Below are 21,644 nucleotides of genomic sequence, written 5' to 3'. Positions count from 1 at the left end.
TTTTTTACAGCTAGTTTGGACTGTTTCAATTTACCCGCAGAAAGTTTGTGGGAGAACTGAGGAGCATACTGAAGTCTCCTGAATCTAGTGTTGAAAGTGGAACTTTCTTTCTCCCTGAAAAGCTAAGATTATCCTAGAAATTCAGATTTTTTTATCCCAGAGTGAATTTCTAATCCTAGAATGATGCCCAGCATTCTCTTGATAATATACAGTATAACTAAGAAAGGCAATAAATAAATGGGGTTTATTTATATCCATGGGTGACTGACACTAGCAAGCCAGGACAGCTGACAACAGAAAGCCAGCCTTCCCTCCCCCATATTTTGGGCACAATTTCAACCTGAATTGCTGGACCAGGAAGGCAAGGGAAAGCAGCAGTTCCAAGTCATGAAAATTTTCTGGTGGGGAGGTGAGAGAGGTGAGAGAGGTGTGGGGAGGTGTGGACGTCTCTCTGTGTGGGGGGAGTGTGATGTGTATGTCACGAACAGTACATACAACTGTATTCCAGAGAAGTCTTCCTGAATGAAAGCAAGCAGACTCATTGACAAGTAGAGAAATACCAGTGGAAGTCAGCATGAGCCTTCCTGCTCCCCATGTTAAAGACACTGTGCCACACACTCATCCCAACTGCTATTGCCCTTCTGTACTTGACAGCCTTCTTTCTGATTTCTCTTACTCACCTTCCTACTCCCGCGTTCACTGTGGCTCTCTCTTCTCTGGCTTTTCCTCACATTTAATTTCATAACTTCAGACACATGTTTTACCCTATTCACACACATTTTGGCTTCTATTTTTAGGCTCAATAAAATAACGTCAGATTAAACCAAAATCCAGTTTGGATGGGCAAAGCCATCCCCTCTATAGGTAGCTTAATGCCAAAGGACCAGATGTGAGACAGAAGCAGCCAAAATATTATATAACCTCTCTGAAGTCTTTGCACACCTGAACTTGAATGACATTTCCAACACAGCAAGGAAACACAGGCAGTTCGCCATCTCCTCACTACTGAGAACAAGCAATGCTCAGCCTCCAGTCAGGCAAAAATGCCAACTGCTTGAAAACATTACTTATCCTGCTTTGGAGTTTGTCAGAGGCAAAGGCTCCTAAAATTCAAGCTGGGTTCTAGCTCTTAGACAGGGAAGCCAATTTCTAAAGACTGTTCTTTCCTGTTTCTCCTGCTTTCTCAGGAAAAGTCCTGAGACTTGGAATGTCCTTTCAGTGGCATGAGATCGGTAGCAACAGGAAAAAGCTCCTTTCTTTCATAAAAGAAAAGCAAAAGGTTGAGTAAAGATGTGAGAGGCAGGTTGCTCTCACAAGGAATAAATGTCATTTCTCATGATTTAGCAGTGAACACTGACCCTCAGCTCTGAGAGGCGATGGCTGCGTTGGATATTATCTTCTTAACATCATCTGAGAAGGGCCTGGAATGCTGCTTCTGGCAGCGCTTTACACTCTGCTGAGACATAATGAGACTTAAATGCACTTTTCTCAGAACTGGATAAACTCAAACACAGTCATGTCCTGTTGATAACTTGTATCTATTTTAAAGGTACTTATTTGAAACATCAATATTTGCTCATTGTTAGTCATAAGATAATGGTTCCCTTCCCCTCCAAAGAGTACTAAGAAAGGGGGTAAAAAGAAAGTCTCTTCACCCTTCTCCTTTCCCTTCTAGCCCATCTGGTACTACAGGTTTGTGTGTCATTACCTGACCTGGGACTGATTTATCAGCTAAAGCAGGGAGTAAAATTTTTCCCCCCCTTCCTGTTTGCCCTCTTTATAAAACTGTGGAAGTAGGGGTAAGAGACTTATTCAGGATGTTTCTGTGATGCATAAAAAATACCAATGGCTTTAGGAAGATAACTATAAGAACAAATGTGCAACTAAATATCCTCCATTGTAACTGATTCTTTGCCCTCCCAAAAAGGGAGGCACAATAGTAGGATTCAACTTAAGCTCCGCTGCCTTCCAAAATATGATAAAAGGGACCAATTCTGCTCCTCAATGATCCTTTCTCTGCATGGAGACAGCATTACAGAGAGATACTGAAAGAACTGCTGTTGACAAAGGCTGTATGCAGGGTGAGAGGCTGCACCAGAAAAGTTTGTTGCAAAGTGCGGGGTATCACATGGGAGCTCCCTCTTCAATGATCCACCCAGAGCTTCTCAGTCAGACAGATGGTTCTGAAAGGATTTATGGGCAAGAGCTCATCATGACTCCATTCCCAGACTAGGATAAGTAATGAGGTGACATCAAAAGTTGCTCTTCTGTGTCATAAGATACCTTGTGCCTGAGCAGTCAAAGTAGTCTGAGGTAGAGGTTACTCGAGGTGCCCATTTGAAGGTCATCTTTTGAAGTGAAGACCATTTGTGCAGTCAGTCACAGCAACAACAGAGAGAACCAGGAGGGTGGCAAATGAAGTTTGGAATTAACAGGATTAGTGAGAGGGAGGAGGCGTACCAGCAATGTGCTGTGTAGAAACCTGAGTGATTTCTTTTCCCAGCTGCTCCTGATGAAGGATTTGGACAGTGTAGTGAGACCAGCTGAAATCATAGTCAAGGTTCCTCTTGGGAACGTGGTAACAACATAAAAATAAATACATTGGTGTTCAACAATCTACTGCTTTCCAAGGCTGCAGGGAACCTGGCAGAAGCTGAGGAAGCCTGGACAAGGCTGGGCAGCTGGGAATTCCACCCCACTGTAACAAATGGCTGGAAGTCTGACACAGGCCACGCACAGTGGTAACAGTACATTTTACATCCCATCCCCACCCTTTATGCTCCAAGAGAGTTGAGAGATTCTGGCTGATAAAAGAATCTCCAAATTCCACACTTTTTTTTTGTTTGTTTAGATCTGGCAAAAAATACGCAGTGATTGCATGTGTCTTGTTTATATGCCTGCTGTGTTTACTTGCCTTGCTTTTTTTCTGGGCCGGGACAATTCTGAAGCTTGTACTTTTGCATACCTGCCAAAGGAATCTAAAGAGGCTGCATTTCAAGAATAATGTTCAAGCAGTGGGTAGACAGCAGCCAGCCAAGATTTAGCATCTCCAATGCTATCTCTAATTTCAGGTCTCCAGTAACAAGACATATAATAAAATGACCTTGATTTTAAGGTCCATACAATAATCTTGGATATAAAAAACTTCAGAAATACACCATCTACTTGCAGATTTTCTGTAAAATGAAAAAAATCTGGAGCATGCTAGATGGTGAGAAGAGTAAGTACAGAAGTGCTCTTTACAGTCACTAGTTTACAAGCAGGGTCCATTCATTGCTCCATACTGGACCACACTGCTTGCACACTCATCATATTTGGATGGCATTCGGACACTGCTCTCCACCTTAGCCTAAAGGATATCACTAGAAATTGAAGAATAGCAGCCTGCCTTCTACAAGGATTAGATCCAAACCATTTTATTAATCCCCATATTCTTCAACTAGTCTCTTGGCAGTTCAGGATCTAGTTTTAAGCCCTTACAGATGATAACACATTTTATTTCAAAGAGTTGCATACTTTCAGGACTTGGCATTCACGCAGATACGGGGGCAGGTGAATGTCCAAAATAAACAGACAACTGTTCATCACCCTGCAACTAAGCTCAGATACAGAACTGAGAATCATGGGGAATAAAATCAAGTCTGTACCAACTAGCTCAAGAAGTTTCATCCTGATTGCAGATTGAGTTTTGACACTCCCTTTGTGCATCAAGTATTCTCAAGAGAACTAAAATACAAATAAATTAGATTTGGACTCATGTTTTCAACCAGACTAGGTAGAGATCCAAGATCCAAATAGATCCAAGAGATCTAATTCATGCATCCATTTGCACGAATTAGCGGTCTTCACTGTCAAACTTGAAATGCATATTACTAATTTTTACCTCCCCTAATTCTAATGGTTTTTTTCTCCTCTCAGCAGACACAGTGGAAAAGTTATGTGGACACTAGTAATATAAACATCAGCACAATAAAACTGCATTACTGTTAATCAGTCTGATGATGGAAAGATGAAGGTCCTGTCAAGTTTGGATCCAGGCATCAGTCTTGCTCAGTTTTAATCATGATTCATATTTGTTTGTAATTATATAGTTTATTAGTACATTATGTTTCTGTCATAGCAAAAACAGAACCCCAGAGGTGTTCTGTCTTCTGAAGCTTTGAAAATAAAGATGTCACAAACTCCCAAGAAGCTGGCAGCAAATAAAGGAGAAAAGCCTGTTCTTTAACACAGGTGTCACTCATACAGCAACTCAACAGTTGCTGTTACCTTTGGAAATCAAACCAAATCAAATAAAGTCAACTTGAGTGTCTACTCTACAGATGCACTGAGGGGTTAACTATACTTTCAGATTGTTCCTATCTCCAGGCTCCTGCAGACAAGAGTCCAGTTCAGGAACAGAGAAGCTTCTTGGGACTATGCTGTTATACTTTCATAAAGTGCTCTTCATCCTCTAGTCTCCCCAAGATCTCCTTTGTGTTAGCATTTTTAAAAATGAAAAATAATAAATAGAATTAATTTCTAACTTTGAGATTGACACATAACCACAAAAATTCCTTGATGCTTCTTGCCAGCTTGTTCAAAAGCTAAATTCTGGTGGAAAAATGACATCTTTTTTATCTAGATCTTCACTTTCTAGAGAAAACAAATTCACACACTATTTACCTAATGCCACTAGAGAGGAATGGAAAATAAACCAGCAAAACATGGAAAAATGTCTCCAAACACCTTACATTCTTAAAATATACAGTAAAACAAAAATGACCAGCCTGATCATCATTTGAACTAAAGCACAGCCTCCATATATCAAGCACAGCCTCCTAAACACAACCCAGACCTGAACAACCAACCACAGTACTTACCTTAGCTGTACTCTGAAGAAGACTTTGAAAAGAGAGCTGATTCCTTAATTCAAAATCACCCTGTTTCAATAATACTAATTGAATTGCTAAATTCCATGAAACAGGAAACAATCGGTGTAATGCTGAGGGACCCTCAAAGTTAACACAGAATAAACAAAGCAGTGTTGTACATATAAATATAAATAATGTCAATATAAACAATGGCTATATTTTCAGAAACCCACTAGTGGCTGGGTGTTTAACTTCAGTTGAAAAACCAGGTCACAAGCATTTTGAATGTTCCCTAGAGGTAGTAATTCTCAGTATTTCTTTATTAGAATAAATCCTGCTAAACCTTCACAGATTCTGGTAAGAACCGGTCTCTTCAGACACTACAAATAACCTTCAAATGCTATCTTGAGTTATGAGGCTCTCTGCCCTCTCTCTCATTACACCAGTGACAGACAGCTCACACAACTTCTGCCTCTCTATGAAACGAGGATGAGTCTACTTTCGTTGTACTGGTGGCTTGTTTCAGAATCCTGAGCTACCTTGCAGAAATGCTGACTGTTGTTTTTCCTTTTATTTCAGAGGATCTGTTCTCAAGAGCCTGAGCCCACCGCACAACAGCGTCTACAACTGCTGTTCTACAGTTGCAGCACTAACCACTAGTGAACTGTCTTCTGGACAGTCTAGTTAAAAGTTTCCATAGTGGCTGGCTGTCTCTTCCACTGAGCATCATCCTGGCTTAAGCTCACTTGTGACACCTTTATGCTTCTTCTCCAAAGAGCCCCATAACTATTCTCAGATAGGCTGTTAGAGGAGGTCTATTCAAGCTTCTCAGACATTTTTGAACATTCGTGTGCATGTGTTTATACAGAGGTTCCACCTGATTCCTCTTTTATATCTGCAGTTTTTCCACAGCCTTCTATCTTTAAATGCTTGCAATTTATTCTGTGATTTGCTTTATGACTTGTATGTCCAACCTCTCTAGTTGGTATCTAGGATACTAAATACATGTGAAACAGCAACCCCAAGTAAACTGCTGCTGAGGGGAAATCAGGGCCCTAGTGTAAGCAGTCAATGGAGAGAGTGAAGAAGAAAAACAGCTGTTCCTGCAGGAAGGACCAGAGTAGCTTCTGAGACACATAAACTGGGCACAGCAGCCTCTGACGCATACCAGTGGCTTGGTGCAAAGCTGAAGAAAGTATCATTCCCCAGTTTCCAAGAACAAACATTTTGCTCTAGTTAGTTTAATCACCACAATATTTAACACTATTCTTGGAGCTAGGCACCTCTTTTAGCAGCAAGGAAGCTTTGAGGGACCCACCCACCATGGTTCTACTAGCCTACCCCTAGCCAAACTTGGGCTTTACCTAAGCCCTTATACTGTCAGCTGAACAGCAGGCTGAGATAGCCCTTTGTTTCAGCTTCAGAGAGGGTAGTTTAGCACAGTGCAGCTAGACCAGTTCTACAGAAGGAAACGTGAGCTGAAGTTCTGAGTTCTCACTGGATTACAAGTATTCACAGAGAAGTGACTACCCTGAACTTTACAGTTGTGATCTAGCCTGTATTATTCCTCCAGCTCTGGCTGTTGCATTCCATCATTAACACTATCAACCGTCCTCATGCATGCCCTAAGTATTCACAGAAATGGGCAAGGATAGCAAAATGCTACCTACAGTTATCATGGACACACATAAGAACAGTATCCAGAGGAGATGGAGAGATTCTCTTGGAAAGGTTAAAATTACAGGGTGGCACCTGTGACAGTGCTCTTGAAAATGCAAAAAAGAAGGCAGATATCAGCACACTTCATGTAAATCCACTCAGCAAACCAGTTTGGTCAATATATTGAGAACTTAGTTTTTACATTTAGTTTTAAATTTATCTGTAACCTTGCTTTATATACTGTACTAAAAACTTAAGTTGCACTATACAGTAGACCAAAACTTTTGATTCAGCTATACATATACCACAGGGTTGACAAAATTTTTTTTTTTTGATAATCCCATTATATGCCAGAGTACGCTGTCACATTCCAATGTACCATAGGGTGTTTTATACTGACTGTGGCCATTCACCCTATAAAATTTCTGATAGGATAACTAGAGTTTTTGGCAGGTGCTAAAGTGTGGGAGGCAGTTTGGAACTGTATGTTAAGTGCATTAGCTGAATGTTTGTGCTGGAGGATCCGCAAAAAAATCACTGACATTAATAATGGAAATGTCATCTTTTAAGTTTCAGAGATAAATATCCAAGAGATGAACTGGGTAGTTCACCCCTCCACAGACTTTTCTTTCAGCCTCTGGAAACACAAAGATCACTGCATTAGTGACACTCAAGTCATGTTTTCACAGTTTCACTGCAAAACAGAAGGCCAGAAACATAATTTTTCAAAGCATTCTGGAACATAATCTGTCCATATATTCCATTACAGCCCTATCACAAATTACTCTGAGCCATGGGTAGTATGGATTTATCAAGACTATGCTCTACTTGCCAATAGGTCTGCACCAATGAAATATTGATTGGGCTCTCATTTGCTGAGAACTTAACAGTAGATAAACCTGTTTGAATTAATTAGCCACTAGGGAATGATGAAGATTTGATTCTGTAACTCTCAGTGATTTTCTATCAGATACTTTCACCTCTACTCATTGACTTCACTATGCAGCTGATTCGTAAGTCTCAGCTATGTCTTTCTGGACTAAGAGCTTTTCTGCAAGACCAAAGAAAAATGTAAAGAATGTCCTGGCCCTTTATTACAGGCCAAGCTTAAACAACAGAGCATCTTGAGCCAAAGCCTAAAGCAAAAAGGTACCATTTTAGCCAAGGTGCTTTTTTTTTCTCCCCTAGCCACATTTAAGGGGTCTTCCAACTCTATGAAACTCAGCCTTGCTCCCTTCTGTTTAGTCTTTATAATCCTAGGGGGCATAAATTCCCTTCACAGCTGAACCCAGATTGTTACCTAAGAACCACTACATGCAGAGGAGGCAGCTGTGTTTCTTCTCGATGAGAAAGTTTTTCCCCTGCCAGTTCTTGAAAAAGATGAAAGCATCCCAGCATGCCCACCCCCACTTTCATGGTCTTTGGCACTGTCACTCACCTGTGGAATATGTCCCTGGCTCAGAGGATGCAGCACTGTGAAGGCTGTTCTGGAATCCATTCAGTTGCTTTTCAGTGGAAGTCACCCTAAGAGGTAAAACCATAAAATTAGACAGAGGTAAGAAGTGATACAGCAAGGAAGAATAAAAGTCTCAAACAAAAAAAAAGATAATTCCTCTAGTTTACATAATCTCACTGGGATTGTAACCATGAAGCTGTGCCTGAACATGGTATGAAAAAGGCAGTGACAACAACTGACTCCACAGAAGCAGAGCAAGACAAATGAACAGTCAAGCCACCAATACTTAATTGTCTCACGTGCCTTGGAAGCTGATTCTGGAGAATAAAGAAGATAGTAAATTGTATTGGACCACCAACATACATCTCAACTAGTAATGCTGTGGTCATCTAAGTCCAATGATTTGAATTAAAGTGATTTAGCAACTGTTGCACAGAAATACACATGCTGTCAAAACATGCTAAATTCAAGAGTTAAGTCTTTGCATCCTGCCTCAGCAGAGAGAGCTCATTTAGCCAAGACTTCTCACTTATCTTGGAAACTGAGACACATGGGATGCATCTAATTTTCAGAAATCCAGTGCCGTTCCTCAAGCAGACACCTTATATAAATCCTTCTGCATTCATCTCAGCACTTGAGTTACAGCAAAACTATGTTTTGTAGACTATAACTGCACTTACTCTAATTTACAAAGTTTCATTACCAAATGAAATGTACCATGTTCTCCTACATAAAAATTGGGTCGACTCACAAGGGAAGGGCAAGCCATACAGCTGCAAGCATCTATTCTGTCCTTAAAAATCTATACAATTATCCATCTATTCCTGGTTTGTCCTCTCCTCCCTTATTCTTCCTTGCTTTTCTTCCTTCCTGCCCAACTCATTTCTAATCACTCCAGACTTCTGTGTGTACACTCGTCTCTGCCAGAGTCCTCCTTCACTCATTCAGCTCTGCATTGTTACAGTTGCTGTCAGCTCTTCCCCACAAGAGCACCATAATCTCCAGTCCCCATGGGATGCCCTAACAACTAACAGACTGTTATTCACTGTTTAAATTGTAATTCGCTGTTTAAACGTGCAGATTCTATGGTTTTATCTGAAACCTTCTGCTTCCAGATTTCAAGGTCAGCAAGTTGCCAGTAACCCAGGTGTTCCTGACAACTAAAAGGTCTCAGGGATTCCTGAATTTTATCTCAGTTGGATTTCAGTGAAATAAATTGGAGTCCATACATGAAGGGAAAGGGGTGCAGATACATTTACATACCACAACCCCTTACTTCAGTCAGCCTTAACTGGAAATGCTATTGTCAAATGAGGTGCCTCTTTCTATGTTTATTGTCTCTTGGAGAGAATTCTGTATCTGTACTTATGGGGGTTTTTGTGCTGATACTGCATGGTCCTTCTGGGAGCTGAGAATCCAGATAGATCTTTATGCTTCTTACATAGAGGTTCCAGTCTCATAACTAGCTTGCCCACTTTGTTAACACAGCACAACTGACAGCCAAATTCAGCTCACCCTTCTGCAGGTAGAATGCAAGTCGAAAAAGTAATCAAGAATGCCATCAAGTACAACAACAAAAAAGCAAAACAGGGAATAGTCACACTTCTATCTTATTGTTCAGAGAATTTCTTTACCTCTACAGACTTGCCCTTCTCTGCCTGCCCACAGTGTACCTTGATTCTTGCAGTTTCAACAGTCACCTCATTCTGAGAGCTCGTTCTCAGCTCTGCTCCTGGGATCTCCCACCATGCTAACCTCGCTCCCTCGTACTCTTTGTGCTGTCCTGAAGGAAGCTTCAGTGCCAGAACATATTCTCTGTTTAAACTGAGTTAATCCCTTTCCACTTTCTTCCTCCTTGGGTTGGCTGAAATCCTACTGCCTTTTCTCAGTTTCCTACTTTTAATGCCTGTGTTGTTTTTGCTTCCACTTCTCCAATGTAATCCATTGTTATGTTCTCCATTTCTTCTTCGATATTAACAAAACCACTATCCCAACCGTCCCCTCCGTTCAAATATCTGTCATTGCTCTTTTCTATCTCCTATATAGCTAACTTCTCCTTGAAACTGATACTGCCTTCCTTAATTTAGGTACTAGACCAGCACTAAGCTGCCCAGCCTTGGACTGCAAATTCTGTTCCATAGGTGAAAGAGAAATACTTTTTTGACTGAATTTTCAACACCTTTGTTTTAACAACCTGTTTCTTGGATGCTACAGATGCATCTAAATGTCCAGTGGAACCAGACAGATCTGACACTAACACATTCACATCACCAAAAGCCCAGGTTTGACAAGAGGACAGCAACAAATGTAAAGACCCAGAGCCAGGGAGGCTTGCTCCTCTTTGTTGTTCTTGGACAGGGTACCCCTGCATGCATATCTGTGCGTATGATCTGAGGATAGCCAAGGGCTACGAGCTACAGGTCTAGTGAGCCCAGCTGTGTCAGGGTGTTAAATCACGGCATGTCTCTCAGATGCACTGCTTTCACTGCCAAAAAATGTCCAAGGGTCAGGCAGCCTGATTAACCCAGATATTCAGGAGCTGAAAAAACAAGCGTGCTGCAGTACAGCAGCAGCAAAACAGTCAAAGGGGTTCCAGGAACTGTTACGTGTGTGTTCTGCTGCCTGTCCTCTCTTCACTCAACTTATGTGTGTGATGTACCCAGCCCACTTAAGACACTTCACACACGGGCAAGACATGATACAAAACAGAACCATAGTGTTTTACAGGCCTTGCTCTGTGATCATCATCTACTTTTGGCACATTTGCTAGGCTTGGCCAGTGCATCCTAGAAAAGCTGGCTACTTCTTTGTCAAATTGCAGACAGGACTCCTCCCCACTCTGGGATAGATTTCCTGAACCCTGGAGAAATGCATCCCCTCTACCCTATTTCTGTTCTAGTTACGATAGAGAAGAACTCTGGCCCTTCTATTGCTGGCACCATGTAAAACAAGAGAGAACAAGTTAGAAAGATTTTTGTGCTGTGGTGGTGGGACTTGAAAGGAATATTTATTTCAAAAGGCTTCCTTAATAGAGTTGTTATGACATTTACAGAGATGTTCAGTACAAGAAATTATGCCATGCTGATCAATATCCCCAATAGTTTGTAATGTTCCAGTAAACTTGGTGATCTTCTCGGTCTCTCTTTGATAACATCTCAAACAATATGCTCCTTCTCGCTACCTAGCATTTCCTCTCCTTATATACAGTGGTCTAATATTGACAGATGAATTTTTCTGAGACATTTTCTTTGACTGATGGTTCTGTTCACAGGTTGTTCAAAGCCTTGTTCTTCTTGATGCCGTCACAAAGAGAAGGTTTCTGAAAAGCTACTATGTGAATGATAGCACAGAAATGTGTATTTATTACGACTGAGTCATTCCTAAAAGCAGAAAGATATTTTATCTACCACCTGTACCAGTGGTGAATAGTTGAGCTAATATATTTTTCTACTTTACATGTTGTCATCTGTAATGTGAAGATTCCATACACCAAATACTGCTTCCAGTGACATCTGCTTCATTCCATAGCTTATGAATATTGTATCTGTGATGTCTATCTCAAAATATCAGCAGGTCTCTTCATGGTTCACAGACCTGTCAATAGTAGTGGCAACATGAGGAGTGGGAAAGGCCCAGTCTGACTGGGAAAGAAAAAAGAGCTTGTTGTGTCAGCTGTTCAAAAACTATCTGTTAGTGATACGAGCACATTTAACCAAAATGATGGAATCTTGTGAGACCATTTTATGGGACTATATTTCAGCATAGAGCTGCATACTAAACCATTTCTCCCAGTTACTCTTTTTCCACACCTTAATATAGGCCCCAGTTTTCCACTCTGTTAGTTTAAGCAAGGAGTCTGCTTTGGACACAATCCATTATAAAGTCAACCTACCACCTTTTACTAAAACAAGAGAAGCCAGGAATTGAAAATACAAGCCTGAATTGTCTGGCTGTTCCATTACTTTTTCCTTTATGTTTCAACCAGGGAAGTGTCCAAGTTACTAGATAGTTTTTGAATTAGTCAGTAATGTTCATCTTTAGCATCTCATTCTGTTTGTAGTTGAGTTTTCTACTTCTTGTTCCTTCCTATTCTGGAAGCCACGTGTGCTGGCTGGGAGAGAATTGATAAAGCATGCAAGGAGGAGATAGGTCAAAGAGACAAAGTTGATTTTAGTTTTTTCATCATAGTCCTGTCTCTGGAGAAATTCTAGAAACAACTTTTAAAATATGATCTTTATTAAGATGTGAAACAAAGGCCAGTGAAAGAGAAAACAGAAATAAGGTCTGGCTTACTAAAATATATGGGGGGAGAAAAAGAGACATGGGAGCTTTAACAAAGAGAATGGGATGAGTTTCAGTGAGTCCTGTAGAAATAATACATAGACCTAAGATCCGCTTTGAGGAAAGAGATCAGGAACACAGCCAAGAAGTATTAGGGGGTGAGAGAAGGCAGCAAATCAAAAGTGACCTGACAGACAAATGAAGTAGCCAAGATGATGTTATGGAGAGGGATATTTGCCATGTCATAACCTAAGGATATGGTAGTCTCACACCAGAAAAGTGCAGTTTTGGATGCCACAGTCCAAGCACTCTGACAAACTGAAGAAAATACAGTAAATTCAAGACAATTAAGGACTTGGCAGGTAGAACTACTATCTGAGGTTAACAAAACCTCAACAAGTCTAAGCAAAATTAGGTTATTCCAAAAAGTAAAGGATATTCAGAAGATGGAAAGTATTTACATGAGAAAGTGTTTAGGGTTCAGGAAGGCGGAACAAGGTACAACAGGCTGAAACAAAGGAAAAATTCAGATAGGACATCAGGAGAAACTAGCTGATAGAAAGCTTGTCTAGATTCTTAAATAGACTTTTATAGCACACAGGAGAGTTTCTACCACTGGAATTTTTTGAAAGCAGACTACTCGACGTGTCCGAGAATACTTTGCACAAAATTATCAGGGACTGTAGAAAACAGGCTGGTGCATGCAAGACATCTTTTTCTTCTCTAGTCTATATTCCTTTGACAGAGAGACTTTTCTCCATTCACTCCCCTCTGTAGATGTGTATCTGGTCTTCTCCTGACAACAACGAATGGCTTAAATTAGTCTGAGACATAGCAGTTTTTAAATGATCAGCTCTCAGTATGCTGGAAATATAGCTAAGCACTGCCGTTTTCCATGTAAGTGAAAAAATGTAACTGCAAGATCCCATGAATGGCAAGAATGGGTTTGGAGCCTTGTGCTGGAGACTGAAAGGCAACTTGGAAAATATTTCCGGAGCGGCTCCTTGCAGCCTTCAATACTTGGATTAGTTTTCTGAAATTCTGAAGGAATCTTTTGCTTTTTTTCCCCCTTCTGTGCATTTTTGGTGCTGAACTTTTTCCGGTTTTCCCACACTCCTGCCTGTCACAGAGCAGAAACCACAAAAATGCAGCAAAGTAAAGTCTGTCCAAGGAGCTGCAATTCCATCTCACAAGGATAAACATTTCCTTTGCCAAGAAGTGAGCACAGCACACCGGCATCTTCAAATACACATCCCTGCTGCCCAGCAGAGAATCCCACTGACACAGCCTGTCACCTGTACTAGCAAGAGCCACCCAACATGAAAGAAATCAGATAGCAAACCTACCATAACATACCTGCCAGACCTGATGCTCACATCTGCATTTGCTGAGTTGACAAAATTTACTAACATCTTGTTTTCTTTTTAAATAGTTTTGGGGGATTAATTCTGTGTGCTATCTCTTAAGATAGCAAGAGTACAGGGAGCAAATACACAAACTTCCCCAAAGTAGTTCTGTCCAAGTTCCTTAAATATGCCCTGCAGTTCCAGATTTGATTCACACACACTGACTGCATCTTCATAAGGTGTCTTTCATCAGTAATCTAAAACTAAAACTTCTCTCTTTAAACAGGAAGTGAAAACAGGATCAGGAAACCTCACAGGAGCTTGCTCTGAAAGCTTTACAACTCTTCTGGCTGTAGAGTAAGCACAAGGAAGGAGGACACGAAAGCAATTTTTCAGGATCAAACAAGTCTGAGGATATATAAGGAAAAACCTGATGAAGGATTTAGACTAAAGCAGCTCTGTCATTTAAGAGGAGATAAACAGAGTTGAGGAAGCTGAAAACCCAGAAGTGTTGCTCACATTTTCTCATAATGCACAAAAGAGAAGACATAGCAAGGAATAGAAAGGAAGGAAACAAGGAAACTTACAATCAGTAAGCAACATTTCATGGTGAATATTTTTGTTTGCTTTTAAAGATAACACTTGTTTTTAAAGATAACTGTCAAATCCATCCACTTACCTTAGAATAGCAAGCACTATATAACTAAACGCTTACTAAAAGTTAAAAGAAGGATTTCTACAGTTAATGAGAAAAGCTATCATTACATCAGGCACAATATAAACATTTCAAATGAAACAAACACTTGTGCTTGAAGGCCTAAATCCAACATTGTGTGTTAAATTTATGGGAAAACTCGGCTCAAGGGCAGATTATCTTGTTAAAGGTATTGGATTGCTTTGTTGCTTTGTTTTGGCTTTTATTTTGGCACCCTCTTCTGATCCACCAGATTCTAATCCACCCATCAAAGATTAGACAAAGGGAGTGACTCGAGTGCTTAAACATAGATGTACCACAATTGGTGCCTTCAAGTTACTTGAGACATCTGCATGGGACTGACGGATACAACACAAGAGCTACAGAAGACCTGTACGCATCTGGAACAGCAGCTGGAGGTCAGGTGGAATAACCCTGGGCATCTAAAATGCCACTAGCAACCTGTATTTACATTACTGAATCCCACTCATGGATCAATCTGACAGTTCCTATGTCCTTACCTTTGTATGACGTTAGTTACCTTCCATACCCTTGTGAAACGCACAACTGCAACACAGCGCAATGCTTATTTCAGTATGTACACCTCAGGTTATTCTGAGATTTATCCTGGACAGCACAGCCAAAAAGATCTGTCAGAGTTAGATGTAGACAGTTTCTTCTCCAATTTTCATTTTCAGGGAAACCAGTGCCAACTCCCCATAATGGATGGAAGAGATAAAACTTACTTGGAAATCCTCTGGGCTGCAGCCTTTCTGATCACTGCCTGTCTGTGGTTTGTTGGAGGCTTTGGAACCAGCTGAGGAGGAGCTGTACTCTGGGATGGCATCACTTTGTGCAAACTGGTTGCCTTATGGATACTAGAAGTGGCACTTGATGTCTTGCGGGCATCAGAGCCAGCTGGCATAGATATATGACTGGTGCTGGATTGTGAGTAGTTGGCAAAAACAGCCTGGGGAAAGAAAGAAAAAAAGAAAAAAATCCCATAGTAATTGCTGATTACCTCTGTGAACCTTGCTGAGAATGCTGATGGAGGTGGGTGACATTTTTGTGAGGGATAATATCTGCCTGGTGAAGGCAACCCCAGGACTCGAAGGAAAGTCCCACACATAAAGAGTTAAGTTGTTAAGTCAGTGAAGTAGTTTTTAGAGCTGAATTTTATGCCCTTGGAAGGCAGGACTAGCTTCTAGGAAGGCAGACAACCTCACTACTGCCACAGAATTCTACTATTCTGGATTAAAAACAAGAGGCCCAATCCTCAACCTAATTTTGCAGTGGGCTTCCATCCACAAAGAAGTAAAGATTTTATTACACTGACTTTCTGCATTATCTTGCTATATTATTCTTTATGTGGGAGGTGGGATTGAGACAGTTCTAGGAAAGAGAAAGGTTATAGGGAAGATGATACAGTGCCACTTATTTGATCTAACTGTGTAGGTGCTTGGAAAAACAGAAAACCTTTAGGGTATTTTCTTCTGAAAAAGGAACTCTAAGTCCACCACTGACGAAAAGGAAATCCCCAGTAATATCAGGGAACAGAAAATATTTCTATTCCTATAGCATGTGGGAGAGTAAGCATGTTGGAGATTTGACACAAGGAACAAAAGGATCTGCATGTTATGAGACACTGGAGAACTGAGCAGTGGACTGGCAAAGCAGGGAGTGGAGAATGTTTCCCCTATGGGAGTTTTGCAGACTGCTAAACTCTCTTCAGAAAGGAGCAACCTGCTGGGAGTTGTGTTCTGTCTTTCCTCGAAGTCAGTCAGATTCTCAGCACAGAGGCAATACTGTAACCTTGTAATTTGGCATCTAGAGGTCAGTGATAGGAGATAAGGGGAAGAGCTGAGCCCTCAGTGTGACCCTGGGAGCAGCGCCCTTCACTGAGTTTGTCCTCAGTTTCTCCTTGGGTGGAAAATACACAAAGCCACAGCAAATGGGCTCCAGGCTCCAGAGAAAACCACAGTCTGGCTGAGTCTCAGCACACAGACAGGAAAAGCCCCTCTCCCCCGCAATTCTCTGGCAAATGGCAGAGCAGTGGTGTGTGGGAAGGCGTTTCTGACAGGCAGAGCTCTAGGGAGAAAAGGAAGTGCAGGAGCCAAAACAGGCCTGTTTCCTAACTAGAGCTCACTGACAACATGCCCTTGAGCTCCCAATCCTTCTTAACCTCTCCCTTCCCTGAAGCTCTGCCTTGATTGCAGCTTCCAGATTTTGAATTAGGAAGCTAGTACAAGTGTAGAAGTCTGGAAAACAGCAGTCACACCCCACCTCTCCCCAGAAAAACAAACTAAAATGGAATTTGGTTTAGTCTCTTGCATCTCAGAGCCTGGCACATCCTAGGGTTGGGATGGAGACCCTCAAGTCACTGCACCCATTTCTTATTCAGCAGTGACATTTCACTGTGAAATTGTATTATCCATCTTTCCTCTAAGTTCTTTCGATATTTTGCATTTTTCCTGTAAGTTCTTTTCCTTGTTACAAAAATCACTAGATCCTGGAGTCCACAACACATACAGTCATAACCCTTTCCCTGTGTTAATATGCACTGGCAAGGAGGCCCATGACTCTGAAGAAACAGCAAGCATGGATGCCCTAACAAAGACTGATCGGCAAAAACTGTGCTGAAACCAGTCTAAGGAAAGGTCATGGATATTTTTCTTGAGGTTATAGGCTTCCGAAAAGGCCTTTGTCTCCACACTGTGCTGAGATTCTGGCTGTCTTCCAGGCAAGGATGGGGAGGCTGGAAGCTGACAAGGACCACGGCTTCTGGATTCGCCTACAAAGTATACTGCCCTGCTGTGAACTCCATGGGGACAGGACAGGAAACCAGGAGAAGCTACTGTGCAAATAAAGAGGACAGCTGGGGAGAGCAGAGCCTGACCACACAAAGGAAGGGTTGGGAAGAGTTTTTAGCACATCCAAAAGATAGGAGACAGACCTTATCCCTCAGGATTCTGAAGACTAAGGGTCTAGGGAGAGCAGAAGCCTAGACAAACCCTGACGGATGCAGTCCTAAAGCAGGTAGCACCAACTATTTCTGCTTCAAGTGAAAAATTCTCAATCACAGTTCCCAGGCTGGCAGATTTAACTTGATGTTGAGGAGATATTTGCTACCCTAACAAGTCTCTAGGGCTACAAATCTGAAAAATACTAAAAAAGCTTTAAGACGTTTTAGCTAAAATTTCTGTAAATTATTAGTGAGTCAATTCTTGCGCACAATTTTCTGGGGAGGCAGGACAGCATTAACCCTGTCTTGCCCATGAAGAAAGTTAGCACTGACAGAGAAAGTGCTTTCCTCTAGGTCACAGACTGAAGCAGTATCTCCTTGCTTCCACATCTACAACAGGAACACCATATACAAAGTATTATCTGTACAAAAAAAGAGTCGTTTTTAATTAGAAAATCTCAATGTGTACATCTTGTCAGTAAGGACAATGAACGTCTAAGAGTTTTAGTCAGTAGCAGCTAAGTTTGGGCTGTTAGTAATTAAAAGCAGAGAGGTAGTGTAGTACTTTGAAGAAAAGCAGATATATTAATCGTCTTCAAAAACAGAAAGAATGTTCCTGGCACTTACCATCCCTGTATCTAACACCCATCCCTAGCACAGTAATGGAACAAATGTTGCAAGCAAAAACATGTTCATTGTGTGACCAGAGGAGGTAATGAAGCTCATTTCCTGCGAATCCGTCTTACAGCATCTAATATAAAGCATACCCCAAATTATGCCTCCGTTCATGGGTCTGGGCATTCTTGTGTTGACTTTGTGCTGTCTAATTAGGAGTGGTCTCATGCTGCAGCCTTTGCCTTAATGGGAACAGTAGTTGAACCCCCTTCCCAGATATATGGCTCTTGACTTTAATGACATTTGTATGAAACATAGCTGTGAGATCCCACAGTCATTCACATTCAACTGGATCAGCAAGTCTGAAAAAGATGACTCAACGGTGTATGAGAACTGACAGACATGCACACACACATGTATTGCAGAAAGATTTGTGCAGCTAGCTCCAAATCCCTGGCACCGTAAACTGAGATGTTTATAAGCAATAAAAAATAACAAGGTTTTAAGTTTAAAAAAAAAAAAAAGAAAGCAAACCCAACAAAATACAACCCACCAGTTTTAGAAAAGCAATTGTGTTTCAGATAACATTGCAAAAATACAGAGAATTAACAGTCTTGGAAGACCTTTCCAGTCATATAAATTGCTTAGTGGAAATTCTTTTGAGCACATACTAATGCATTCAGTTAAATCAGTTTGGATACAACAATCCGTTGAATTGTAAACTCACAACGAGGTGATAAAGAGCAGGCTCAAAATGTACCATAGTGTTAAACTGCACTAAGAGGAGTATCTTGGGGTCCTAAAGAAGAGCAAGCTCATGGTATGCACAGACTGTCCTGAACCATGTCCTCCTTGGTAAATTCTTCAGAGCAAGAAAAATATATACTAAATTCAGTTGACTTGGTACCTTCTGTTTTATTTCTCTCTCGGTACTGCAAGTTCTCTGGGGCAAGGATTGGGCTGTATCATTGTATTGGAAAGATAGTTAATACATCTGGGCGTTCCCATAATTCTAATAATAGTGACAGGAGCACAAACATGGGGACAAAATTTCAGCTGGTATAAATCAGCTCAGACTACTGCTTTCAGAATGGTTGTTCTGTTTTACTTACACTGAGACTTTGACTCATCAGTATCACAAGACTCAAATAGGAAAAATGGCAGTTAGCACATTTAGTGGGAAAACAATCTGAGGGAGAAAGCTGCAAAACAAGAATGAACAAGAAACTGAAGGAAAAGAGATACTGCAAATCTGACAGCAGTTCAATATATAACAGTCTAGAAAACAGTTTAATGATGTTCAAGGCTGCATTCAAAGAGGCCCTGTATCCTCAGGCAGGAATAATATAGTTCTAGGAATACGAGGAATATTATTCACAGTACTCAGCATTTCCAGTCAGATCTAAATAAATGGTAAGGACGTCAGAAGAGAATCACAAGTATTAAAAAACAAAAATTTGCTGAACTTTATCAAATGAGGAATATTTCAGAGGATATACAATTTTTAAATGACTGAGAGTTATTTAAGATTAAATTAGCCTAATGTTCTACAGCATAAAATCTACTTAAATTTGTGATTGAAAATGGGATCACATAACTGCCCACACAACTCATTAACATGATTCCTGTCTTGTTTAACATGAGCCTTTTTGATGTAAGCAGGACTGACGGGGATCATTCCACCATACAATTGTACTTCCCTTGTTTTAATTTAGCTTTTTTCCCATGTGAAATGTTTGGCATAAAATTTTAAACCCAGTAAACGCTAGGCTAAGCAGACAGAACATAGCCAAACAAAGAAGGAACCTCCCTAATAGCTATTGGAATCTTTCCAGAACAGGAAACAATTAGAGAATAAACAATGATGGTATATTAACTGTCTTGCCAACTGCAGCAGTGATAATAACATCTAGGTCATAATGTGTCACGTGAAGTCTCCTTTAAACATTAAAAATACTGCTATAAGACTGTTTTTCTTGTCTTCTGGTTTGATTTTGTAATTCTTATTCCTTGATTTTACTGATATCAGATTTAAGCTTCTTGTCTCTATGTTCAAACTCTTCCCCTTATTATTTTTGTTCTCTTTTCTCATGGTCTGTACTGTCTCTGTTCCTGCTCCATATCACTCCTCCTATTTGTTTGTTAGATTCTCATCCAGTCAGTCTGGTGGGGTTTTTTTGTCCAAGCAACGAAGTACCTATTCTGGCATCAAAGGTCTATTTCTACCGTACTACACTGTGTGAACTAACTTCTGCATACAATGAGTGAAAACTGTTCGTTATTATTCCTCTTCCTCCACCCACATGCTATTTGCTATTCTGCAGATTGTTAAATGCCTGGAGAAATCATCATCATTCTTAAGTGTCTGGAAAGTGCTCAACCAAGAGTGGGTGCTGCAACAAAGCACACAACAAGCCTTCATGTTAACACACATGATAAAACAGCTCTACTGCATGGTAGATGGAGGGATTCTTATGACACAAATACTTGACCAGAAAAGCCCATGCTTTCCAGTGCATCCATCTCATCCCCAACATATTGAATTGGTTAATGTACAGGAGAAGCATTTGCTGTGTTATTAATTATGGTGCTTCTGTTACTTGATCACATATATACAATCATACATGTAACCAGTCCCTTTGCCAGAGACAGAAGGAAAGACTTGCATCCAGTCATGTTGCATGGTCACGCCACACTCAGGGTGTGCCTCAAGATATATTAATTAATATATGTACTTCAGCTGCTGACAAATGGCTAGTCTGCCTTCTAACCACAACAAGAACCTAAATAATCAGATGAAACAGTCTTGGAGATATTCTGCATGCATTCCCCAAAATAGAGAGATGATGACACTCTTCCAAGTGATAGGCCTTCAATCTTGGCGGATATATTTCTTCTGCTCAGGGGAGACTGACAAATTTGAATGTGGCAGACAAGACAACAAAGGATGGAGATCTCAGTACATGGGAAGGAAGAGACAGGAAACAGCAGGCAATGGGAGATAGGTAGCATAGGTGACATTGACAAGGAAATGTGGTAAAACCACACAGGCTAGGATAAGCTACATGAACTCTAGCTTAAAAGGGAGGACAAATGCGGGTCAGTATGAAAGGGTGGTGCAGAAGTCAAAGCAGTGTGGGCGGGAAGATGCAGGTCAGAGAATGCATAAGCAGCAGAAAAGAGAAGGCAGTTCTTAGGCCAAGTTAAAGGACTGAAGTCTGAGAAGCTAACTAGCAGAAGGAAGAGGTCAATGACAGAAAACTAGACAGGGTGCAGGGGAAGATGAGGGTAATGCTGTGACTGGCAGAGGGGGCATCAGAGGAGCCATGCAACTGTGATTGAAAGAGGAGAGATGGCTGGCTCCATACAATGCCTTGGACAGGAAGTGTCCAAGAGACAATCATTTTATTAAGGTAACATTTTATTCATGACAGAAAGTCTGAAGGCCCCCATATTCACCAAGTATCTTTCCCCATTAATGTCAAATTCAGTGCAGCCTAAGCCCTGCAGCATGGCAATAGCCTCAATACAGCAACTCTAAAATGCTTGGCTCAGAAGGAGAAAGGAGGGAGAGAAAGGAGGGGGAAATTTGTGGGGGTGAGAGGAGGTTTAACAAAGAATCATTTTAACAGAAACTCCTGAGTAATGGCTCTGCCCCAGGCCAAGAATAACATCAGCTCAATGTCAGCAGTTAGAAGAGGGCTCAGCCAAGCCCCATGGCCCGCTCCAGCCTCTTCACAGGCACAAGCCAGGTTACGGCCCTTTCCCCAGCTCGTGA

The 21,644-nt window shown here is 41.0% G+C and overlaps 1 protein-coding gene across 8 annotated transcripts in view; it reads right to left on the bottom strand.

The window, feature by feature from the left end:
- The window catches only part of TTLL5 (tubulin tyrosine ligase like 5), a 129,142-nt gene that overhangs the window by 2,349 nt on the left and 105,149 nt on the right, over nt 1-21,644 (bottom strand). For 7 of the 8 annotated variants that reach the window (XM_017742072.1, XM_017742067.1, XM_017742068.1 and 4 more), the window contains 2 exons: nt 15,036-15,259; nt 7,951-8,036 (listed from right to left, as the gene is read on the bottom strand). In XM_017742072.1, coding sequence (XP_017597561.1) covers nt 7,951-8,036; nt 15,036-15,259 — 310 coding nt within the window. Of the gene's footprint in view, nt 1-7,950; nt 8,037-15,035; nt 15,260-21,644 lie in introns of those variants that run through there. The other variant, XM_017742073.1, reaches the window with a different exon arrangement.

This window comes from Corvus brachyrhynchos, unplaced genomic scaffold, assembly GCF_000691975.1.
Source record: "Corvus brachyrhynchos isolate BGI_N302 unplaced genomic scaffold, ASM69197v1 scaffold115, whole genome shotgun sequence".
NCBI lineage: Eukaryota > Metazoa > Chordata > Aves > Passeriformes > Corvidae > Corvus > Corvus brachyrhynchos.
The sequence above is the reverse complement of the archived record's forward strand: the minus strand, read 5'-3'. Positions and strand labels throughout refer to the sequence as shown.